The sequence below is a fragment of the Cervus elaphus genome, chromosome 2 (genome assembly GCF_910594005.1).
Source record: "Cervus elaphus chromosome 2, mCerEla1.1, whole genome shotgun sequence".
Lineage (NCBI taxonomy): Eukaryota > Metazoa > Chordata > Mammalia > Artiodactyla > Cervidae > Cervus > Cervus elaphus.
Window position 1 is genome coordinate 9,007,878 of NC_057816.1, and position 25,270 is coordinate 9,033,147.

General features: G+C 45.4%; 1 protein-coding gene across 1 annotated transcript; it reads left to right on the plus strand.

Annotated features, from left to right (window-relative positions):
- Positions 1-1,497: 1,497 nt before the first annotated feature.
- On the plus strand, positions 1,498-19,985 carry PLAAT5 (phospholipase A and acyltransferase 5). The gene is made up of 6 exons (XM_043871071.1): positions 1,498-2,043; positions 3,121-3,214; positions 4,550-4,658; positions 14,612-14,720; positions 18,521-18,783; positions 19,324-19,985. Exons 1-6 carry the CDS (start codon positions 1,791-1,793, stop codon positions 19,414-19,416), a joined length of 921 nt encoding a protein of 306 aa, XP_043727006.1. The 5' UTR covers positions 1,498-1,790; the 3' UTR covers positions 19,417-19,985.
- Positions 19,986-25,270: the final 5,285 nt, after the last annotated feature.

Consider the following 25,270-nt stretch of genomic DNA (forward strand, 5'->3'; position numbering starts at 1 on the left):
CTTTAATGAACTGAAACCTGGTGATCCGGAGTCGATGATAAGAAAATGAAGGAGAGAGAGGGAGAGAGAGAGAGAGAAAGACAGACATGGGGACCCAAGCTCTGATGGAGCAAGGGTGCTTTATTAGCAGAAATGCAGGCTTATATATCTTTAGTAAGATGATTACTCAGCTATTACACAGGATGAAATTTTATCAATAGCCACAATATGGATAGTCTAATACATACAAGGTCGCTGACGCTGAAAAGAGTCACTGAAGGGGATTCATGCATGTCTCATCCTATGACCTCAGTCCTGGGAATAGTGTGCCGTTTCACTGGTTCCCATTGCCAGGAACTGATAAGGAACAGAGGATTTACGAGAAATAGAAATCAGCACCCAGGAATCCTCCTGTTAAATGTTCCTTGACAGTGTTCTACTATAAAGTTGAATATTTTCATATCTTGCTAGCTATTAAATCCTATAGACTCTCTTGCATGCATACACCAGGACACAGTTTGGGTTCTTCTCAATATTTTTCTAAATCCAAAATAGAAATAACCCCAAGTAATTTCATCAGGAGATCAATAAATTGTCTATTCACATAATGGAATATCTTTCAGCAAGGGAAGCAAATTACAGATTTGTATAGCAATGTGAATGCATTATAGAGACAACTTTAAAAGAAACAGATTGCAGAAGATACAGCGTGATTAAATTGTGTTATGAGCTTCAAATAAGCAAAATGAAACAGCGTGTTAGGAATACAAAGAAGAGATTTAAAAAATGTTTTATAAAGCAAGAGCATGATAGACAGGAGAGAGGTAACCTATCAGGGGTGGGGGTGAGGAGGAGCTGGGAGACAGGATAAGGGAAGAAGGTACAGGCAGGAGGAGCATCTGTGCTAGGTATTGATGTGATGCAGCATTCTTACCAACGATGGTATATTGCTGCTGCTGCTTAGTCGCTCAGCAGTGTCTGTTTGCAGCCCTGTGGACTGTAGCCCGCCAGGCTCCTCTGTCCAGGGAATTTTCCTGGCAAGAACACTGGAGCAGGTTGCCATTTCCTACTCCAGGGGATCTTCCCAACCTAGGGACTGAACCCGCATCTCTTGCATCTCCTGCATTGGCAGGCAGATTCTTTAACCCCTGGTGCCAGCCGGGAAACCCTGGATGGTGCATTCATCCGTGGTAACTTCATCATCGTTTCAAAACTACATATATCCCATTATTATTATTTTTTTATGTGTGTACATATATGTACATATATATATAACATATGTATATAATTTAATTAAAAGTTTGTAAAAAACTATCTGTCCATCTACCTAGTCTGAATCTCCCAAGATTTTAACTCCTAAACAATAAGATGCCTCTCCAAGACCTCCTAACCAGGCCTCAACTCCTGTCTCCATTTGTCGCTCCCCTGTCTGCACCGTTGACCTTCAGCTTCTCTAATCACATCAGATTCCACCTGAGTCCTATGCAAACGGTTGTTACTTTCCATCCCACCAACAGCCCACGCTGCTTTTTCCGGCCTTTCCTCTCAACATCCCTCCGCCCCCAGGTTCCTGGGCCTTCAAGCGCGCGATCGGTGCCCGCCCTGTTCGGGCACGTGCTCACGGCGCCCGAGCCCCCGGCGCTCCGAGCGCTCTGGCCGCGCGCCCCCGCCGTTTGCTGCGCGCCCGCGTGCCGGCTCCGCGCCCGTCTGCCCTCCCTGCGCGCCGCCGACCGGGCCCGCGCCGTCTGGGAGCTAGCCCGGCGCGTCGTCCCCTGCGAGGCCCGGGGACCGGCGGGGCGGCAGCAAACCGGATGGGCCTGAGCCCCGCCGCCCGGGGCGAGGGCGGGCGCCGCCTCCCTAGGTCCTTACGCTCCCGCGTCAGGCCCGCCTTGGGAACCGCGAGTACTGGGCCGAATGGCACCCAGCCCGCTCCTGGACTTCCAGCCGGGCCCCGGTCAGGCCGCCGCGGGCGTGGGGCTTCTCCCCACCGAGCCGCCACGCCCGGGCCTGGAGCCTTCCGGGGTCGTTCTCCAGGTCCCAGCAGGCCCTCGGACCTCCAGAAAGGTCACCGTGGTTTCCTTCAACTCTCCTCATAGATATTTGTTCATTGTTAGAGATGCTTGTTAACCGAAATAAGTGAATAGTTAGGAATGGTCGTTGGCTATTAATTTAATTACAGCGGGCCAGGCATCCAGCGACCCTCGCGAGTATTTACCCTGTAAACAGACGCGGCTGCTGCCCGGCAGGTAGAGTTCAGAACAACTCCAGCCCCACAGAAGCTTCTGCCATTGGGTTTAACCCCAAGGCTTCTGCCATCTAGGTTAGAGGCAACAGTTCCCCGATTCCGTACCCAGAAATTCCAAAATCTCTCTTTCCCGGAGGAGGAACCCCTTTCAGGATGGCCTCACAGCCCCCTTTATCCCAGAATTTATTCAGGGCTAAGACGCTTACTCCTGGGAAGGAAAGTTATGACCAACCTAGACAGCATATTAAAAAGCAGAGACATTACTTTGCCAACAAAGGTCTGTTTGGTCAAGGCTATGGTTTTTCCAGTGGTCATGTATGGATGTGAGAGTTGGACTGTGAAGAAAGCTGAGCGCCGAAAAACTGATGGTTTTGAACTGTGGTGTTGGAGAAGACTCTTGAGAGTCCCTTGAACAGCAAGGAGATCCAACCAATCCATCCTAAGGGAGATCAGTCCTGGATGTTCATTGGAAGGACTCATGTTGAAGCTGAAACTCCAGTACTTTGGCCACCTCATGGGAAGAGTTGACTCATTGGAAAAGACCCTGATGCTGGGAGGGATTGGGGGCAGGAGGAGAAGGGGACGACAGAGGATGAGATGGCTGGATGGCATCACCGACTGGATGGACATGAGTTTGAGTAAACTCCGGGAGTTGGTGATGGACAGGGGGGCCTGACGTGCTGTGATTCATGGGGTCGCAAAGAGTCGGACACGACTGAGCAACTGAACTGAACTGACTGAACTGGGAGCCGGGCTCAGTGCTAGACTGGAGCTCCCACCTTCCCAATGCTGTCAAGGCCTGGCTCCAGCCGTCCTTTCATGGGTTACACTCCCCATAGAAGGCAGTTGTGGTTTAAATATTCAGTAACATGATTTCTTTTTTTCCTTTGCATTAGAAGAATCTGTGGGATCTCAGGCGTTGGACCAGCTTTTGCCCAAGCAGCCACAGCAGGACACGATAGAACAGGGCAGAAGCAGTGTCCAGCAGGGGTAAGATTCTTTCTTTGTGTGGAAGGACTGGGTCTTTAAGGGGTGGTTTTGAAGAACTGACTTTGATGACAGTTCTGTAATACAAATCCTTAGCTGGTGTCTGCATGAACCAGGCTGCCAGCGAGGCCTGGCATGCTCCTGGTGATAACAGCGGGAGGGCAGTCCTGGGACCTGCAGGCCAGGCTTGGAGGCTGCCTTGTAGTAGTTTCTAGCCACAGGGCCATTCTGCAGACCCCTGAGAACTGAACTGCTTCCCAAGAATGCTTACAATATTGCCAGCTGGTCTCACTAACTAATGAATGATGCAACCGTCTTCCAGTTTCTGCAACTGACTTTCTTGAGAAACATGATATTTGTCTCTGTTTAAGATTCTGAGAGCTGAAAGTTTGGAGAAGAACAATACTGAAAACGGGGAGTATGTCCCATCTCCTCCCCATCATTCCCATACACTGTACCTTTGGAGAAGAGTTAAAATTTGGGGATGTAAGGAAAAAGCCATTTTGGGGGTGGTCATTCTGAACCCAGTGATCACACCTGGGTCTCCTACATTGCAGACAGATTCTTTACCATCTGAGACACCAGGGAAGCCAGATGTATACATATGCTTTTTCATTTAACCCGCTTGATAACTGTGAGACCAATATTAGCATCTCTAGTTTATAGACAGTCAAACTGAGGTTCAGACAGACTAGTTTACTAGCTCAAGGATGCACAGCAAATATGAGAGCCATGATTCAAACTCAGGTCTTTGTGGCCCCATATAATTCACTCTACTGTTCTACCCCAAAATCATATCCCTGCCTTTAGTTTCAGTCCTCTCCTGTAACATTTTGCTTTGAGGGACAAAATATACTGATTTCTATCACATTACTGGCAGTTACAGTGTTGTCAACAGGCTTTCTCAGAAATATGGAGCTAATTATTGGAAGAAACAATCCAACAGTTGAGGGGCCCTTCTTCTGGCCTGGAGGACTGGGAGGGGAAGGAAAGAAGAGGCCTGTTGAATTTCCTTAGAAGTCATTGTGTACTATTTTTAAAAAAGCTATGTCTAAATATTTAAAACATCAAAAAAAGATTATTAGAGGGAGGAAAACACCTCTGAAAACTACTCATTGCTGTCATTAGCATTTAAACAATTGTCTGAAAAGCAGAAAATAGCCATTATTTTTGCAGGACAGAATGGCATCACAGAAACAAATTTCATAGGCAAAATGTTTCCTAGAATCTCAAAATTGAAAGATATCTTAAAATCGTAACTCTGAAGTAATATAGAATTTCCAATAGTTGTGAAGTAGTGGTTTTTCTATTAACTATATGATCTCAAAATTCATTCAGGGAGAAGCCCGTAGTCAGCCTGGAGTCCACACCCAACCAGAAGAGAACAGAGCGGAATTCAACCCCGAAGCCTGGGACTGCGGGCAGGTTAACGAAGCAAGCAGCGGAGGTGGGTACTGTGGGAATTCTCAGACCTGGTATATCTTTAATTCCTGGAGACTTCTCTACATTATACTGTATTTTACTTTATTTATATGGTGGAAGGTTGAATTGCACACTGATTAGGGATGTTGCTTTCAGTTCAGTTGCTCAGTCGTGTCCGACTCTTTGCATCCCCATGGACTGCAGGCCATGACACCAGGCCTCCCTGGTCATCACCAACTCTCGGAGTTCACCCAAACTCATGTCCATTGAGTTGGTGATGCTATCCAACCATCTCATCCTCTGTCATCCCCTTCTCCTCCTGCCTTCAATCTTTCCAGGCATCAGGGTCTTTTCAAATGAGTCAGCTCTTCCCATCAGGTGGCCAAAGTATTGCAGTTTCAGCTTCAACATCAGTCCTTCCAATGAACACTCAGGACTGATTTCCTTTAGGATGGACTGGTTGGATCTCCTTGCAGTCCAAAGGACTCTCAAGAATCTTCTCCAACACCACAGTTCAAAAGCATCAATTCTTCAGTGCTCAGCTTTCATTATAGTCCAACTCTCATATCCATACATGCCTAAAAAAAAAAAACATAGCCTTGACTGGACGAACCTTTGTTGGCAAAGTAATGTCTCTGCTTTTTAATATGCTCTCTAGGTTGGTCATAGCTTTCCTTCCAAGGAGCAAGCATCTTTTAATTTCATGGCTGCAATCACCATCTGCAGTGATTTTGGAACCCACCAAAATAAAGTCTCTCACTGTTTCCACTGTTTCCCTATCTATTTGCCATGAAGTGATGGGACCAGATGCCATGATCTTAGTTTTCTGAATGTTGAGCTTTAAGCCAACTTTTTCACTCTCCTCTTTCACTTGCATCAAGAGGCTCTTTAATTCTTCACTTTCTGCCATAAGGGTGGTGTCATCTGCATATCTGAGGTTATTGATGTTTTCTCCCAGCAATCTTGATTCCAGCTTGTGCTTCCTCCAGCCTAGCATTTCTCATGATTTACTCCGCATATATATGTCAGGGTGACAATATACAGCCTTGACGTGTTCCTTTTCCTATTTGGAACCAGTCTATTGTTCCATGTCCAGTTCTAACTGTTGCTTCCTGACCTGCATACAGATTTCTCAAGAGGCAGGTCAGGTGGTCTGGTATTCCCATCTCTTTCAGAATTTCCCACAATTTGTTGTGATCCACAAAGTCAAAGGCTTTGGAGTAGTCAGTCAATAAAGCAGAAATAGATGTTTTTCTGGAACTCCCTTGCTTTTTCAATGCTCTAGCAGATGTTGGCAATTTGATCTCTGGTTCCTCTGTCTTTTCTAAGTCCATCTTGAACATCTGGAAGTTCACGGTTCACTGAACCGTAGTGCTGAAGCCTGGCCTGGAGAATTTTGAGCATTACTTTGATAGCGTGTGAGATGAGTGCACTTGTGTGGTAGTTTGAGCATTCTTTGGCATTACCATTCTTTGGGATTGGAATGAAAACTGACCTTTTCCAGTCCTGTGGCCACTGCTGAGTTTTCCAAATTTGCTGGCATATTGAGTGCAGCACTTTCACAGCATCATCTTTTAGGATTTGAAAAAATTCAACTGGAATTCCATCACCTCCACTAGCTTTGTTCATAGTGATGCTTCCTAAGGCCTGCTTGACTTCACATTCCAGATGTCTGGCTCTACGTGAGTGATCACACCATTGTGGTTATCTGGGTCATGAAGATCTTTTTTGTACAGTTCTTCCGTGTATTTTTGCCACCTCTTCTTAACATCGTCTGCTTCTGTTAGGTCCATACCATTTCTGTCCTTTATTGTGCCCATCTTTGCATGAAATGTTACCTTGGTATCTCTAATTTTCTTGAAGAAATCTCTAGTCTTTCCCATTCTGTTGTTTTCCTGTATTTCTTTGCACTGATCACTGAGGAAGGCTTTCTTAGCTCTCCTTGCTATTCTTTGGAACTCTGCATGCAAATGGGTATATCTTTCTTTTTCTCCTTTGCTTTTCACGTCTCTTTTTTCACAGCTATTTGTAAGGCCTCCTCAGACAGCCATTTTGCTTTTTTGTTTTTCTTTTTTTGGGGATGGTCTTGATCCCTGTCTCCTGTACAAGGTCACGAACCCCCATCCATAGTTCATCAGGCACTCTGTCTATCAGATCTAGTCCCTTAAATGTATTTCTCACTTTCACTGTATAATCGTAAGGGATTTGATTTAGGTCATACCTGAATGGTCTAGTGGTTTTCCCTACTTTCTTCAGTTTAAGTCTGAATTTGGCAACTAGGAGTTCATGATCTGAGACACAGTTAGCTCCTGGTCTTGTTTTTGCTGCCTGTATAGAGCTTCTCCATCTTTGGCTGCAAAGAATGTAATCAATCTGATTTCGGTGTTGACCATCTGGTGATGTCCATATGTAGAGTCTTCACTTGTGTTGTTGGAAGAGGGTGTTTGCTACGACTAGTGTGTTCTCTTGGCAAAACTCTATTAGCCTTTGCCCTGCTTCATTCTGTACTCCAAGGCCAAATTTGCCCATTACTCCAGGTCTTTCTTGACTTCTTACTTTTGCATTCTAGTCCCCTATAATGAAAAGGACATTTTTTTTGGATATAGTTCTAAAAGGTCTTGCAGGTCTTCATATAACTGTTCAACTTCAGCTTCTTTAGCATTACTGGTTGGGGCATAGACTTGGATTACCGTGATATTGAATGGTTTGCCTTGGAAATGAACAGAGATCATTCTGTCGTTTTTGAGACTGCATCCAAGTACTGCATTTTGGACTCTCTTGTTGACTATGATGGCTACTCCAATTCTTCTAAGGGATTCTTGCCCACAGTAGTAGATATAATGGTCATGTAAGTTAAATTCACCCATTCCAGTACATTTTAGTTTGCTGATTCCTAAAATGTCAATGTTCACTCTTGCCATCTTCTGTTTGACCATTTCCAATTTGTCTTGATTCATGGACCTAACATTACAGGTTCCTACAATATTGCTGTTTACAGCATCGGACCTTGTTTCTATCACCAGTCACATCCACAACTGGGTGTTGTTTTTGCTTTGGCCCCGTCTCTTCATTCTTTCTGGAGTTATTTCTCCAGTGATCTCCAGTAGCATATTGGGCACCTACTGACCTGGGGAGTTCATCTTTCAGTGTTCTGTATTTTTGGCTTTTCATACTGTTCATGGGTTCTCAAGGCAAGAATACTGAGGTGGTTTGCCATTCCCTTCCCCAGTGGACCATGGTTTGTCAGAACTCTCCACCATGACCTATCCATCTTGGATGGACCTCCACGGCATGGTTTAGTTTCATTGAGTTAGACAAGGCTGTGGTCCATGTGATTAGATGTTGCTTATGCCTTTTAAATTGTTTAGAAACAGCGTTATGGATCTGTTTATTGAGCGTTGTTGAGGTATAACTAACATACCATAAACTGCATATGTTCAGAGTATACAATTGGATATGATTTGATGCATGTATTCGCCCATGAAACCATCACCACAGTCAAGATAACAAATAACCAAGGAATTCCCTGGCAGCCCAATGGATAGGACTCTGTGCTTTCACTGCTAAGGGTGCAGGTTCAATCCCCGGTGGGGGCACAGACATCTGCCTCACTCCCACAGCTTTCTTTGTCCTCTCTGTAAACCCCTCCCTCTTCCACTCTCATCCCCACGCAACAACTGATCTGCTCTCTATTGCTATGCGTTAGTCTGCATTTTCTAGAGGCTTGCATAAATGGAATCATATTGTATGTGTTTTTCTGGGTCTCTCTCCTTTCACATAATTTCATATAATTATTCCAATTTATATCTGTGTGCTGCATGTTATCAATAGTTTATTTCTTTTTATGACTATGTAGTATTTCATTGTATGGATCGACCACTGTTTGTTCATTCACTCACCCGTTGATGGGCACTTGGGTTGTTTCTAGTGTTTGGCTGTTGCAAACAAACTTATGAACACGTGTGTACAGATTGTTATAGAGAAGAGCCAATTTTGACTCCATATTGGATCTGTTTCTTTGACTTTAACTTGTGTTTCCCATTCTTTTGGTCACTAAAAGGATACTTTCCATACATAATGGCCTGTCTCAGGGAGCCCTCCCCTCTGCTGTAGGCATGAAGAAGCCCTCCACCCACTTCCTTGCATCACCCCTCAGAGTTATAAGACTTTCAGAAACTTTTATCGTCTAGGGGCCTTATGAAAGACTGGTTTTTCTAAACAGGTGCCTATATCTGGGAGAAGGGCCAGGGCTGGGCTGCCAGCCTGTGCAAAGGAAATAAATAACAAGATGGATGGAAGATTTTGAAGTGACATCTTATTTCCAAGAGAGTAAAAGGACAGAGAAAGCTTAATCTGGATTTGGAGACTGGAGCACCAGCTGGGGCTGGAGGTCAACCTGGAAGATATAGACTGGTTTCCTGAGGTTCATGAAGTGCTGGGGGCTGGGGAAAGTCAAGGATAAGAAAGGATGAGGCCTTGGAAAAGCTCCCAGTGTGGCTACAACCTTGGCTGCCACTAGAGGCACTCAAGGAGCTCTTAAAACTCTGGTTCTCAGGCCATACTCCACATTAGTCTTAATTTTTAAGAGTTCTGCAGGGGATTTCCACGTGCAGCCCAAGTTGAGACCCAAAGCTCAATACAATGTTTATAGTGGGACAAACTTCAGCAAGAGAGCAGGTGGCTATTAAGCAGGTGACTCTAGGTGACTGTTAAGTCTATTGTAAGTTCCATTCAAGTTTTCACCTTCCTACCCCTGTTAAAACTCAACTTTCAAAAAACCAAAGATTATGGCATATGGTCCCATCACTTCATGGCAAATAGATGGGGAAAATGTGGAAACAGTGACAGATTTTATTTTCTTGGGCTCCAAAATCACTGTGGACAGTGACTGCAGCCATGAAATTAAAAGACACTTTCTCCTTGGAAGAAAAGCTATGACAAACCTAGACAGCATATTAAGAGGCAGAGACATCGTGTTGCCGACAAAGGTCTGTATAGTCAAAGCTATAGTTTTTCTAGTAGTCATGGACGGATGTGAGAGTTGGACCATAAAGAAGGCTGAGTTCCAAAGAATCGATGCTTCTGAACTGTGGTGCTGGAGAAGACTCTTGAGAGTCCCTTGGCCTGCAAGGAGATCAAACCAGTCAATTCATTCAGAATATTCAACCCTGAATATTCATTGGAAGGACTGGTGCTGAAGCTGAAACTACAATCCTTTGGCCATCTGATACAATCCTTTGGCCATCTGATGCTGGGGACAAGACGCTGATCCTGGGGAAGATTGAGGGCAGGAGGTGAAGGGGGTGACAGAGGATGAATTAATTGAATGGTGTCACTAATTCAATGGACGTGAGTTTGAGCAAACTCAGGGAGATAGTAAAGGACAGGGAAGCCTGGAGTGCTGCAGTCCATGGGGTGGCAAAGAGTCAGACATGAATTAGCAACTGAACAACAACAACCATTATCCAGTGGCAATGTTGCAGGTGGATTAAAATTCTAAAATCCACTCCTTTCAGTGCTGAAACTTCCTGTTTCTTGTACCAAGCTTGTTAAACATCCTTGATGGCCAGCATGTGGTTTTCTTTTGATTTTTTTTTTCTGGCTTAGACTAGCATCAGAATAAATTGTTCTATCTTCCTAATGGCAGTCATTCCAGGAAAATTCAGCAGGGATAGTGATTTCACTGTCCACATGGGAAGGCTGGTTTGAGGCGCCCTCTAGTGGGAACTCAGTTGCTATTGTATTTTCTCTTTCAGGCAAGAGTTAGTTTGGTCAGGGGGTAGAAACCTGATTTTGGTCCTAGCTCTGCCAGCTGACTTGCATAGGACTTTGGCAAAGCACTTCATCTTTCTTGGCCACAATTTCTTCCATGTAGTATTGCTGGGTCAATGGTCTGCAATGTGCCCATAAAAATTCATTCCCTCAAGTGGGTAGGACTTCTGAAATGGCTAAGGATCTCAGAAAATCTCCCCAAATAGCAAAAATAAAGCTGGATGAAACTGTCAAATACAATGATTTAAAGACTCTGGGGCTTCCCTGGTGGCCCAGTGGTAAAGAACCCGCCTGCCAATGCAGGAGATGCATGCTCAATTCCTGGTCCGGGAGGATCCCACATGCTACGGAGCAACTAAGCCCATGTGCCACAGCTATTGAGGCTGTGCTCCACAGCCTGGGAACAGCAACTACTGAAGCTACACTCCCTAGAGCCTGTGCTTAACAACAAGAGAAGCCAACACAATGATAAGCCTGCACACCACAAGGAAGAGTGGCCCCTGCTTGCTGCAACTAGAGAAAAACCTGTGCAGCAACAAAGACCCAGCACAACCAATAAGTAAATAAAAGAAAACTCTGAAATTTGACCAGAAGCATACAGTAAGTTGATATATATTAAATCAAGAAAGTCTACTAAACCCTGGAATCTCAGAACAATGGAGATCTGTAGTGTCTTAGGATGCCCTCCATCCCCTACCTTCCTCAGCTCTGTGGTGGGAAAGTGGGTGGGACATGCCAGGAGGATTGGCAGTGGCCACAGAGGGAAACTTTATTTGAAACAAAACATGGAAAATTCCATGCCCAGGGATGTTGTTGAAAACAATAGTTACCTCAGTGACAAACATCATGGAAGGCCAAAATTGCAGCTAGCTTGAGTTTGCAGTGTTTGTTGGGACAAGCGATAGATTAACAGACTAGCCAGAAATTTAATACAGAAATGCAGGTACTGATACAGTTAAAGAGGGCCTAGAAAAGCTGCTGGTCTGGAAGGGGTGCACAGGCTGCACACACATTCAGGAGACACTGGAGGGGCCTGTCCTTCCATTCCTGGAGGAGCATGAGGCCTTGTGAATGCAGAAAGTATTAAATAACAGCTCACAGACTTTTCAACTTTAGAACCTTGAATGAATTCTCCAAACCACACCAAGCTCCATAGAAAAAAAGTGATGCCTTATTGGCCCAAGATGTGTGTCAGCCTCTGACCAGTCACTGGCTTAGCATTAAGCCATGTCAGGCTTAAAAATAGAAGCAAGAAAACAAAACAAAACTGGAGCAGATACACCAGGGGTTGAATACTGTGAGGGAAACAGACATTGAAGAATTAACCCAGGCAGGCCTCTAAGCAAACAAACAGCAGCAACCACCAGCTCTGGGGGAATCAGAATCAAAACAGTTGAAACATCTTGAAAGCCACAAGAGAGAGAGAAAGAGGAAAAAAAAAAAAAAAAAAAAGACTCATCGTGTACAAAGGAACCACAATAAAACTGATAGCTGGTTTTTTGTCAGAAATGATGGAGGCCAGAAAGCAGTGGGATGGCGTATGAAAAGTGACAAAAGAAAAAAAAAAAAGGCTGTCAATCAGAAATCCTGTGTCTGGTAAACTATCTTTCAAAAATGAAGATGGAATAAAGTGAAGTCTGAGATAAGTGAAGACTGGCAGAAAGTGTTGCTAGAGGACTTGCCTGAAAGGAAGTAGCAAAGAAAGTTCTTCAGGCTGAAAGGAAGTCACACCAGACAGTAACTAATCTACATGAGGAAATACAAAGCACCAGTAAAGGTAATTACATAGGTTATTATTGTAAAAGAATATAAATATATGTTTTAGCTTTTGTTCTAACTAATTTTAAAGTCATGGAGCTTATATTGGATTAAGGACTCCAGATGGGAATTTGAATCCACAGTTTCACAGCAGTTTGTGACTCAAACAGTCCAAAAAAGGATCGTCTGACTTGCCAATACAAGATCCAGTTACAGGCCACCTACAAGAGACAAACTATCTGTTTATTATTTTGGCTGCATGGCTTACAGGATCTTAGTTCCCTGATCAGGAATTAAACCTGGGGTCATGGCAGTGAGAGTGCTGAGTCCTAACCAGTGGGCCACCAGGGAATTCCCAGGAGGCACTCTTTAGATTCAAGGTCATAAATAGGTTGGATGTAGAAAGATGCAAGCAGAATCACAGCTGGAGTGGTTATACTAACATAAAAAAATAGACTTTTAAGAGAAGAAATTGAATTAAGGAGAGGAACAGTTTTGATGATAAAAGGTTAATTCATCAGGAAGATATAACAATTGTAAACACATATACATTTACCAATATAAGCCCCGAATTCATGAAGAAAAGCTGACAGAATTGAAGAGAGAAATAGGCAATTCAGAAATAATAGTTGGGGACTTAGATATTCTACTCTCTATACTGGATAGAACAACTGGACAAAAAATCAGTGAGCATATAGAAGATTTGAACAATGATATTAATCAACTTTACCTAACTGACTTTTACAGAATAGTCTACTCAAAAATAGAATACATATTCTTCTTAAGCAGACTTGAATATCCCCCAAGATAGATCATATTCTAGGCCATAAAACAAGTCTCAGCAAATTGAAAGGGATTGAAATCATACAAAGTATTTCTTTGTTCACATGAAATTAAACTAGAAATCAATAGCAGAATGAAATTTGGGAAATATGTATTTGGAAATTAAAAACATACTTATGAATAATCCATGGGTGAAATAAAAATATACAAATTAGAAGATATTTTCAGTTGAATAAAAATGAAAACAGCATATCAAATTTTATGAGATGCAGTTAAAGCAGTGCTTAATATAAGCTATAAATGCCTATATTAAAAAAGAATAGAGATTTCAAATCAAGAATCCAAGTTCTTACCTTGATAAACTGGAAAAAGGAAAGCAAGCTAAACTCAAAGCAAGTAGAAGGAAGCCATATGTTGGTTCTCTGAGATGATAAACAAAATGGGCAAAACTTTTGCTACATTCATTGACCAAGAAAAAAAGAGAGAAAACTCAAATTACCAAAATCGACACTGAAAGAGGGAGCTCGTTAACAATCTTGCGGAAATTAAAAGGATAATAGAGGAGTACTACGGGCAACTTTATACTACCAAATTAGAAAACATACATGAAATGAACGAACTCCTAGAAAGGCACAGATTACAAAACTGGCTCAGGAATAACTGGAAAATCTGAACAGACCTACAACAAGTAAATTGAATTTGTAAATAAAAGATCTTTTCACAAGGAAAAACTCAGGCCCAGATGGCTTGACTTGATAATTCTACTATACCTCTAAAAAAGAAAAGTTACCAATCCCTCATAAACTCTGAAAAATAGAGGAGGGAATGCTTCCCAACTCATTCTGAGGTCAGTGTTACCCTGATACTAAAATCAGGCAAAGAAAAGAATTACAGACCTTATGAATATAGATGTAAAAGTCCTCCACAAAATATTAGCAAACTGAATTTAACAACATAAAAAAAGGATTAATCATCATTACTAAGTGAGATTTATCCCAAGAATTAAGAGTTTGGTGTAAGGAGACCAGAACCTGCAGGAGATCCCCTTCCTCTTGCAGTGTCTCTCTGGCGCCCTCTATTGAAAAAGTTTGCATGGTGCGCAGCGTCAAGGAGAAGGAGTACAGGCGCTCCATCACTTACTGAAGGGCATGTATACATGTGAGCTGCGCATTTGGAGCTGGTGCTGTTAGCCTCTGTGGCTTTAATAATGAGGGCGGTAGCAGGAGTGGGTGGGTCCTTCATTCATTTGTGTGGAAAGATCTTTTTGCACCCTGCTGCTGCTGTGTTGCTTCAGTCGTGTCCGACTCTGTGCGACCCCATAGACAGCAGCCCCTCAGGCTCCTCCGTCCCTGGGATTCTCCAGGCAAGAACACTGGAGTGGGCTGCCTTTTCCTTCTCCAATGCATGAAAGTGAAAAGTGAAAGTGAATTTGCTCATGTGTGTCCGACTCTTCGCGACCCCATGGACTGCAGCCTACCAGGCTCCTCCATCCATGGGATTTTCCAGGCAAGAGTACTGGAGTGGGGTGCCATTGCCTTCTCCTTGGGTTTTGGTAATGTGATGAAAGGCAGTGTCTTCACACTGAGTTGTAGCTGATCCCCAAACAGGATCTCTGGATTTCCCTGGGCACGTGAAGTCTCATTTTATTTTGTTTTTCCATCATAGGATAAACCAAAACCCAGACCCGGAGACCTGATTGAGATTTTTCGGATTGGCTATGAGCACTGGGCCATCTATGTGGAAGATGATTGTGTGGTTCACCTGGCTCCCCCAAGTAAGAGTGGATACTCTACTGCAGGCATCCCCAACCCCTGGGTCATGGACCAGTTCAGGTCCATGGCCTGTTAGGAACTGGGCAGTACAGTAGGAGGTGAGTGGTGGGCCAGTGAGTGAAGCTTCAACTGTATTTACAGTGGCTCCCCATCGCTCACTTTTCCAAATTGCCACAATGTGATAATAGAAATAAAGTGCACAATAAATTTAATGTGCTTGAATCATCCCGAAACCATCCTGTCCTGACCCATGGAAAAATTGTCTTCCATGAAAATGGTCCCTGGTGCCAAAAAGGTTGGGGACCACTGCTCTATTGAAATATTGATACTGAAGTTAGCAACGTAAAAGGGACAGTTAATTATTGTGTCCCTCAGCTGCTACCTTAGTTCAGTTCAGTCGCTCAGTCGTGACCGATTCTTTGCGACCCCATGAACTGCAGCACGCCAGGTCTCCCTGTCCATCACCAACTCCCGGAGTTCACCTAAATCCATGTCCATCAAGTCAGTGATGCCATCCAGCCATCTCATCCTCTGTCATCCCCTTCTCCTCCTGCCCTCAATCTTTTCCAGCATCAGGGTCTTTTTAAATGAGTCAGCTCTTCCCATCAGGTGGCCAAAGTATTGCAGTTTCAGCTTTAACATCAGTCCTTCCAATGAACACTCAGGACTGATCTCCTTTAGGATGAACTGGTTGGATCTCCTTGCAGTCCAAGGGACTCTCAAGAGTCTTCTCCAACACCACAGTTCAAAAACATCAATTCTTTGGTGCTCAGTTTTCTTTATAGGCCAACTCTTACATCCATACATGACCACTGAAAAAACCATAGCATTGACGAGATGGACCTTTGTTGGCAAAGTAATGTCTCTGCTTTTTAATATGCTGTCTAGGTTGGTTATAACTTTCCTTCCAAGGAGTAAGCGTCTTTTAATTTCATGGCTGCAATCACCATCTGCAGTGATTTTGGAGCTCCCAAAAATGAAGTCTCTCACTGTTTCCACTGTTTCCCTATCTATTTGCCATGAAGTGATGGGACCAGATGCCATGATCTTAGTTTTCTGAATGTTGAGCTTTAGGCCAACTTTTTCACTCTCCTCTTTCACTTTCATCAAGAGGCTCTTTAGTTCTTCTTCACTTTCTGCCATAACGGTGGTGTCATCTCCAAATCTGAGGTTATTGATATTTCTCCCAGCAATCTTGATTCCAGCTTGTGCTTCATCCAGCCCAGCGTTTCTCATGATGTACTCTGCATATAAGTTAAATAAGCAGGGTGACGATATACAGCCTTGACGTACTCCTTTTCCTATTTGGAACCAGTCTGTTGTTCCATGTCCAGTTCTAACTGTTGCTTCCTGACCTACATACAGGTTCTCAAGAGGCAGGTCAGGTGGTCTGGTATTCCCATCTCTTTCAGAATTTTCCACAGTTTGTTGTGGTCCATGCAGTCAAAGGCTTTGGAGTAGTCAGTCAATAAAGCAGAAGTAGATGTTTTTCTGGAACTCTCTTGCTTTTTCGATGATTCAGCAGATGTTGGCAATTTGATCTCTGGTTCCTCTGCCTTTTCTAAAACCAGCCTGAACGTCTGGAAGTTAACGGTTCACGTATTGCTGAAGCCTGGCTTGGAGAATTTTGAGCTGCTACCTTACTTCAACAATAAAATACCAGAAGCATGACTGGACCTTAATTTACTGTGTGGTTGAGCTTGATCTCTGCCCATCAAAAACCACCGAGTGTCCAGCCCTAAGACAGACACAAGTGTGAAGAACATCCCTGAGTTCCCTGGCCGCCTAGACCACCCTTTCTTTTAAAATAGAAATGTCAGGTGGCTCAGTAGTAAAGAACCCATATGCCAAGCAGGAGATGCAGGTTTGATCCCTGGGTCAGGAAGATCCCTCAGAGAAGGAAATAGCACTCCACTCCAGTATTCTTGCCTGAAATATCTCACGGACAGAGGAGCCTAGGGGTTGCAAAGAGTCAGACACAACTTGGTTCAAGATCTTCCTATTTCTGAGGATTCCCCGGGAGGGGTGCAGATGCTTACGCATTCTGATTGCCCACTTGTTTCCTGTTGTCCCCAAATGCTGCTTCCAGCTTCCTGCTCACCTTCGGCAGCTCCACCCTCTCTGGGTCTCCGTGCTTTCCAACCAATCCTAGGTGGCTTCCCCCTCAGTGTGGACACTGTTCTCCTTTCATTTCAGCATGAACACAGGGCTGAGATCAAACAGGTGACTAACTAAATTTTAGTTGAGGCTTGCTGGGGGTGGAATTGGTGATAGTGGAAGATTACCGCACGGAATGGGAAGCGGCTTAAAACTGGACATCTAGAGCTGTTGGTCACATGGTGTCCTCAGGAGATGGGACCTGGGGGAGTTGGAAGGTGGAGAGGCATGGGGCTCCACTGTGTAATCTTTGACGCCTCTGAAATTTTGCCTCCTGTGTTTGTACTGCCAGTTCAAGCTGAGATTACAAAAGGGGAGTGATACCAAATGCCTATGGCCACACCGTGATCACACCGACTCGATGGACCTGAGTTTGAATGGACTCTGGGAGTTGGTGATGGACAGGGAGGCCTGGCATGCTGCAGTCCACGGGGTCGCGAAGAGTCGGACACGACTGAGTGACTGAACCGAACTGAACACCGTGGTCATGGCTCTCCTGCCCGTGTCCTGTCCCCTTTGGTTGGCCCAGCTTCTCACCTGGCTGAGACCTTCCCGCAGAGCAGAGTCCCTCTCTCCTGCTTTGCTTCCCCACTGCCTGTCCCACTTCCTGTCTGCATGCCTACGTGAAAAATGAAAAATCACTTCACAATGCATTCATCTCCCCTCTCCTTTCCAGTCTAAATCCAGAAAACTTCTTCTGGTATAACCAGAGTTGTTATAGGGATAAGGTAACAGTTATGTCCCTATCCTCCCTGTCAGATCTTCCTCTAAAAATGAATTCTGCCATCTTTGTTCCCAAAAGCTGAATTGCCTACTGCCAGCTTTTGTGAAATCAGCAGATAGACTTCAAATGCTTTGCAAAGGAAACAGGGGACATTTCTTGCGCTCACACAACTTACAGCAGGGGACGGTTCCCATGTTTGCATATCCATATGGTTGTAGCAGGAAAACAGTCCTGTATTAAATCGCCACTTAACTGGCCTTGAGTGGGTTCCTGACCCTCTCTGAGGCTCTCCTGTAAGGACTGAGTATGATAATACAGCAGCTTCAGATGTTTCTTTTTTCAAAGGTGTGGAACCCTGGTATTAAATAAGCCCTCAAGGAGAATCCTAATACTTGAGTGGAGAGAAAGGGAGAATGGCTTTGGGTGGAAGCTAGTTGGAATGGGTCCCATCTAGAGTCCTGTCTGCATGGCCTCTTGGTTTCACCTGCACCCATGACAGGCAGGGGGAGGCCTGTCATGAAGCCATAATCCTTCCTCCAGGAGCCAATGACTCTTACATGTAAGGGTGCTTGTCACCCTGGGTTCTGGTTAGGAAAGCAAGATTCCAGTCCTAGGACTTGGTCGGGTCAGTACACAGAACGGAATCTGGGGCCACACCGTAAGGTGCTTCCAGAGCTTGGTGAGAAAGAGATTGCTGTGAGGGTTGAAAGCGGGGAGTGCAGAAAACAGGGCAGAAGGTTTCTTGGGGAGGCCGGCCCTTTGCATTTCATTTAGCCCAACCCCCCATTCTCTGTTGTGGCTTTTAGAGACAGTGAAACTGGGGCCCTAAGAGAAGCCATTCACCCAGCCCCTGGAGCGAGCTGATGGCTCTGTACCGTGGCCGCTTGCAGCTCCCAACTTTGGCTTGTCTTTGGCCGCCAGGTGAGGAGTTTGAGGCTGGCAGCATCACTTCTGTCTTCAGCAACCGGGCGGTGGTGAAATACAGTCGTCTGGAGGACGTGCTGCACGGCTGCTCCTGGAAGGTCAACAACAAGCTGGATGGGACGTACCTGCCCCTGCCTGTGGACAAGATCATCCAGCGGACAAAAAAGATGGTCAACAGGATCGTGCAGTACAGCCTGATCGAGGGCAACTGCGAGCACTTTGTCAACGACCTGCGATACGGCGTGCCCAGGAGCCAGCAGGTGTGGTATTCCACTCCCGGGAGACCTTGCTCTAGTGCTCCAGGCTCGGTGGGCCCTGGCGTGAGGGGTCTCCCATCTCACGAGCATTTGCTTGTGGAAAGAAGACACCAGGGAGCAAGGGGGTGATAGGAGGTCCTCCCAAGGAGCCAGGGCCGGGCGTTCAGGAGACCCAAGCCCAGGTCTGTGTGAAACTGATCCCTGTGTGACTGTGTCCGAGGGGGCGCCCCTCCCCACCTCTCGGGCCCCCTGTATGTAGAATAAGGGACTGTGCCCTTCTCAGTGTCACGCTACAGGCAGACCCTGGGCTGAATGGCTCTGGGGGAGCAGGAGAACTAGGAGCCCAGGTTGCCTCCTGGAGGAAAGGGCTCCCCCTTGCCTCCGATGCCTGTCTTGGGCAATCCTGGCTTGTCCAGGTCTCTCGCGGCTGTAGCATCTTTGGGAATATATGGTGGCTTCCTCCTAGGCAGGCCAGTTCCTGAAGGGAGTGGTGAGGGAGGGGTGGGCCTCACCGAGGGTCCTGTGAGCTGGTCTCCTTTGCAGGTGGAGCACGTGCTGATGCAGGGAGCCAAGGCGGCAGGGGCGGTGCTGTCAGCCGTGGTGGACAGCATAAGACCCAAATCAGTGACAGCCTGAAGGTGCTGAAAACCCCAGGCAGAAGAAGAGCGGCTGAGCTGGCAAAGAGAACCCAGGCCTCCTTCCCTCCCCTGCCTTCCTCTCTCCATGGCCCCTTGTAAGAAAATTGTGAGCTTCTGGAAGAATCTAGAATGTACCCAATTGCCCCTCCAGAAATACATCCAATGTATGTGCTCATAGGCCCCTGGACGCTCAGGGTGGGAAGAACCTAATATTTGTTATACATCTATTAGGCACCAGGCACTGTGCTAGGCATTTCATATACTTCATCTTAACTTTTTTTTTTTTTTTGGTAGGAAAAGGGCCTTACTTACTTCTTAGGCTGAACCTAGTCTGTGATGCTTTTTAACATCCTGGAAGATATGCTGAATGTTCCCAGGAGCAAAGAACTCTTTCCAGAAGTTCTCTTTACTGCCCTTTTCAGACCCCCCTAGTGTGGTTCAGGGGAGGAAGCCTTTAAGGAAACCTGTAACTCTCTGCTCAGGGCCAACTGTGCCTTCATCCAGAAGCAGGTTTCCCAAGAAATATTTTCTTTTAAAAATTATACATCAGCTTTATTCTTTATTGTCTAAAAAGTGTCCCAATGTAAAGTTTAATTGACGAGACCATTTATCTTGCTTTTTCTGCCTCATAAGCACCAGAAAATTTAGAAATTTCCATCTTCACCAATTTCAGAGGAATATTTAAAATAATTTAATCAATGGACTTTGGTGTGAATGAGGGAGAGAAAGGAGTGATTTTTGTGCTTTGAAGAATGTGGACATGACACTAAAGCTAAAATGATGGCCGGAGATTGTCAGTGCTAGCAGAGAGTTGAAGCTAGCCTAGAAAGCCAGAGAAGGACTCTCGAAATGCCTGGGAAGCATGAGAATTTGGAATAGAGGGGGATGGAACCCCCAGAGCATCTCACATCAGGTCCGTTAGGATCTTCCATCTTTCTCCCGTTTGGAAGAAATAGACCTGCAGTGAAACCATTCAGTTTCCCCTGCTCTGTTCTGTTCTTAGTCATCCAGGCTTGACTGACTCCTCCTCCTGACTGTCTCCTAGATTTTGGAGTCTGGATGTGTGTCTTTGACTGATTCCCCTCTGCCCTGCCTAAAGGGCCTCTCTCTCTGCTTTGTGCAACAGTTTCAGGTACTGGCGAGTGGAGCTTGCCCCCATCTCTGTGAATCACGACTAGGATAAAGTCGTTGCCCCTGGTTCCTGCCATCACCTCCTCCCTGCCCCCCAACATCACCAGAGTTCCCAGTATCCCTCCCTTCGGTCATGATATGGTCCACGTTGGAGACTTCCTTTAGAGGAGAATCCAAGTGCCAGGGTTATACTTTATAGATTTTAGCTTTGAATGAACTCAGTGATAGATTAGTAAACCTTTTGATCTGAAGGTCACTTTGAACTCACAGACCATATTAATCATTAATCGAAGGAACAGGTGTTGTTTGATTAACAAACAACTCTGTCACACCAGGATGTATTTAGTAACTTTGAAATAAGGACTTATCTATTTCTTGCTTATGTTTGGAACAGAAAGACACTTCCATGGGTCCTTTCTGGTTTGTACTAGGTGGGACAGAGACCCTCAGAAGCATCTTCAGGGCTTATGTTCACTCAGTTCATCCAACAAACATGTTGGAATGTCTGCCATGTGTCAAGCCCTGGCTCCGCCCACCTTTGTCTGAACCCATGCATGGTGGTCTGGAATGGCAGTGAGTCGTTCTGAGATGGTTGGAGGGATGCAAGACACAGTGGAGCATGGGTTGGAGACCACCTACTGGACAGTGGCCTCCCCCTGCTTCCAAGCTGTCCATAAAGTCATGAGCTCTAGGAGGCACTCTTCACACTTTGCAGATGAGGAGGGGAGGGTTTCTTAAAGTGTCATTAAAAACTTGTTGCTGCATTCTAGGGTAAAAAGAACTCTGCTTTGAGTGGGACCGTGGTGTGTGTATGTGTGTGTGTGTGAACGCTCAGTTGTGTCCAACTCTTTGCAACCCCCTTTGGCTGTAGCCTGCTAGCCTCTTCTGTCCATGGGATTTTCCAGGCAAGAATACTGGAGTGGGTTGCCATTTCCTTCTCCAGGCATCTTCCCAACCCAGGGATCGAACCTTCATCTCTGGCGAATCCTGCCTTGGCAGGTGGATTATTTACCACTAGTACCACCTGGAAAGCACTTGGGTGAGCCTGTTTAGTCTTGTAAATATAAAACACATACCCACAATTGGAGAGGAGGTCCCAAGGGAAAGCCATCTGAATGCAAATATTTCTGAGATGTTAACTACTGATTTGTGTTCTTTTTTTTTTAGTGTCTGTTCCTTTTTGCTTTGGCAGGCGTGGGTGAGTGGGGACGGTGGTGGCATTGGTTCGCTTGGCGTATCACATGGAACAGAGAACACGAATGTGCTGTGTGGTTAATGGTGGGGAGGCCCACTCTAAGAGACTCGTGGGCTGGCAGCTCCTAGGTACAACCCAGATGTTCTGCTTAACGACAGAGGAGAGACAGACTTTGGGAAACCCTGAATAACCTCTGCAGAGATTACTGTGACAACAAAGGGATCTGGTTTTGCTGGCCAGGCGTTGGGAGATAGGAGGGGAAATATGCCAGTCAGGCCTGCAAACTGACACAATGGGGCAGCAGGCCAGAGCCTGAGGGGAGAAATGGAGGGGACCCCCCGAGTGACCCTGGGAGTAGAGATAAGCTGCTCCCAAGTTCCTGGTTTTAAGTTTTTGTCTTATGCCTATAATCACTTATTGTTATCTGTAAGCCTTGTATTTGCTGTGTTTGGCACATAAAGGAAGGGGCCGGTATGCATGGTTTGTAGCACCTCAGAGGGCTGCAGCTAAGGGAAGAAGCTCTCAGGGACCCCAGAGGGGAGTGCATTAGAAGCAAGCTGACCAGAGATTCCGTGGGGGGTCCTTTGGAATACTGCGGGACAGAACGGATTTCCTGCAGGCCGGTGGGAGGGGAGCTCATTCAAAGAAGTAAAGATTTTTAAAGGGGAAGTTGACTCAATTCTGCAGGACTAGGATTTTTATATCACACAGAGTCAAGCGCAACATAAGGAGAGGGGGTGCTGGACACAGTCTGACCCCAGGCTGTTCCTACTGAAACTAATGTTAATGCTGTAGCAGAACAATACACAGTTAAACAAACTTTAAGAAGGCTGAGTTCAAACTCAAGGTTCTGTTCTCTAGAAGGGTCTGTTCTCTGTGCTTTCGAAGCCAGCCAGCCCGTTGTCAGCCAGCTGAGCAGACGCTTTAATGAGAAGGCAGCTATCTGTCGACCGCGTTGGTGATGTTTCTTGGTGCAGAGAAAGTGGTTCATTTTTTAAAATTTGTTAAATTATGGTGGTGGATATTAAAAAACATTCAGTTTTCTAGGTTAAATATAAAAAATAATTTTTATGTTTTCAGAAAAATTGCTTCAAGTTCAACTTAAAAGGTAAAGCATATGTGAGTTTGTAGCAGTGTGGGGGGATGCCTTGTAAATGAGTAATTTTGGATTCTTCCAGTTGTGTTTCAAAAGAAGGGTGTTTGAAAAAGACAATCGACTGAGGAAAAAAAAAAAAAATTGACCGAGGCCACAGATTCCTGGCCTTTACATCTTGATGCAGGAGTCCTTGCCTGACCTTTGCATGAGCCCGCGAGCTGTGACCAAGGTGGTGGGGAGACAGTCTGAGTTGGAAAAACACGGGAGGTCTGTCTTCAGGGGATTTTCCAGAGCAGTGCTTTCCAAGCGTTGCCTGAGCGGTGGAACCCTCCCTGCAGGCAGAATGTCGTGGAGCTGTCCGATGCCAGAAATAAGAAAAGTGGAGCAGCTGTGGGTGAAGCCGAGTCCAGACCTTCACCACCAGCTAGCCTTGGGGGAGGGCGTGTGCTGGACCCGAAGGCTTCATTGACAGGCTCCCAACAGTTCAGGGGAATAAAACAATAATGCCGAGGACGGCAGTGACAGCAGAGAGCTCACCCTGTTCCAGGCACTGTTTTTTTTTTTTTAATTAGAGTGAATTTTATTTAATTTTTAATTTTTATTTAATTTTGGGGTATAGTTGATTTCCAATGTTGTGTTTCAGGTGTACAACAACGTGATTCCCTTCTATAAAATACATGTATCTATTCTTTTTCAGGGCTTCCCAGGTGGCATTAGTGGTAAAGAACCCGCCTGCCAATGCAGGCGACATGAGACTCAGGTTCTATCCCTGGGTTGGGAAGATCCCCTGGAGGAGGGCATGGCAATTCCCTCCAGTATTCTTGCCTGGAGAATCTTATGGACAGAGGAGCCTGGCAGGTTACCGTCCATAGGGTTGTAAAGAGTCAGACATGACTGATGTGATTTAAGACACACACACATTCTTTTCCAGCTTCTTTTCCTGTATAGGTTATTACAGAATATTGAGTAGAGTTCCCTGTGTTGTATCGTAGGTACTTGTTGTTTTATATACAGTACTGTGTGTCTGTTAATCCCAGCCTCCTGATGACCATCAGTGACCCTGTGGCTCTGTGTGTTCATTATCTCCATCAGAGACTCAGTGCCCGCTGTGAACAGGTGGTACCCACTCACCCACCTTTGCCCAGTCCTTTAAGTGGGTAAATGTTTATAGCAGTAATGTCTCCACTTGGCAAAATAAGGACTTTGAGATTAAGACCTGCGTTATAATGACATGAGGGAAGAGGGTAATTAAGGCCAGCAGATGCATAATGAAAAGGCTATGTGGGGCAGGGACAAAGGGTTCCTCATCCACAGCAAAGGCAAAATCAATTGCACATAATCTTTATATCAGACTTTGGCTGTTGGATGAATATTAACAGATATGAGTAGGATAAATTTTTGATCTGATCTATGGTAACTGGGCTTCCTTGGTGGCTCAGCCAGTAAAGAATCCACCTGCAATGCAGGAGGCATAGGTTAGATTCCTGGGTTGGGAAGACACCTTGGAGAAAGGAATGTTTATCCACTCCAGTATTCTTGCCTGGAGAATCCCATGGACAGAGGAACCTGGAAGGCTACAGTTCATAGGACTGCAAAGAGTCGGACATAACTGAGTGACTAAGCAAGCAGGCATGATACCTTTGGACAGGAAGTCCCTGCAGGATACGGACACTGACAGTATCTCTGTCACGGCTGAAGCAAGAAAGTGTGTCCTCTCTACTGGAAAGTGGTGGGAGAAAAGTTAATCTCTTCCTTTTGTACCTCTTTGATGCAAATCCAGGATTGATGCACAGAGTCATATGCCCCTCCCCCCCCCCAGCCCCTTGCCCCTCACCTGACCCCCTGTGGCTGCGGCAGAGCTTGCCTGGGTGCTCTGGAGTCTCAGGGAGCCCATTTCGGCACACTGTATCAGGAGCAGGCTTCACTACCATCTAGGCTCAGGGATAAAGCAAGACGTTCCAGCATGTCTTGCTCACATGCAGACACCGAGGGTTCTGTTCTTCCATAGGTCTGCCTGGTGGGTGACTGTCCAGGGCAGCCCTGGGACTTCACAGGGCAATAGGAAAACAGTGCTCTAACAGTGAAGAAATTACCTTTTAGGGGCTCACATTCAGGATTTCTAATCTGCAAGGCTGGTCTCTGGAAGGGTGGGGCAGGGGTGGAGTTAATCAAGCCTTGTCTAACAGCATTACCTAGATGCCAAATAGGAGGACCCGGCCAGGTAGTAAAATTAAGAAAAGTGTGGAAAGGATATTTGGTGTGGTTGAGCTGTCATCTTCCAAACACAGGTAAATAATCCTGGAGTGTGAAGTCAAGTGGGCCTTAGGAAGCATTACTACAAACAAAGCTAGTGGAGGTGATGGAATTCTAGCTGAGCTATTTCAAATCTTAAATGATGATGCTGTGAAAGTGCTGCACTCAATATGCCAG

Coding starts and splice junctions, on each gene's coding strand:
- PLAAT5 (XM_043871071.1), top strand. CDS start 1,791: ATGGGCCTGAGCCCCGCCGCCCGGGGCGAGGGCGGGCGCCGCCTCCCT. Junction 4,659..14,611: donor TAACGAAGCAAGCAGCGGAG/GTGGGTACTGTG, acceptor TTTCCATCATAG/GATAAACCAAAACCCAGACC. Junction 18,784..19,323: donor GCGTGCCCAGGAGCCAGCAG/GTGTGGTATTCC, acceptor TCTCCTTTGCAG/GTGGAGCACGTGCTGATGCA.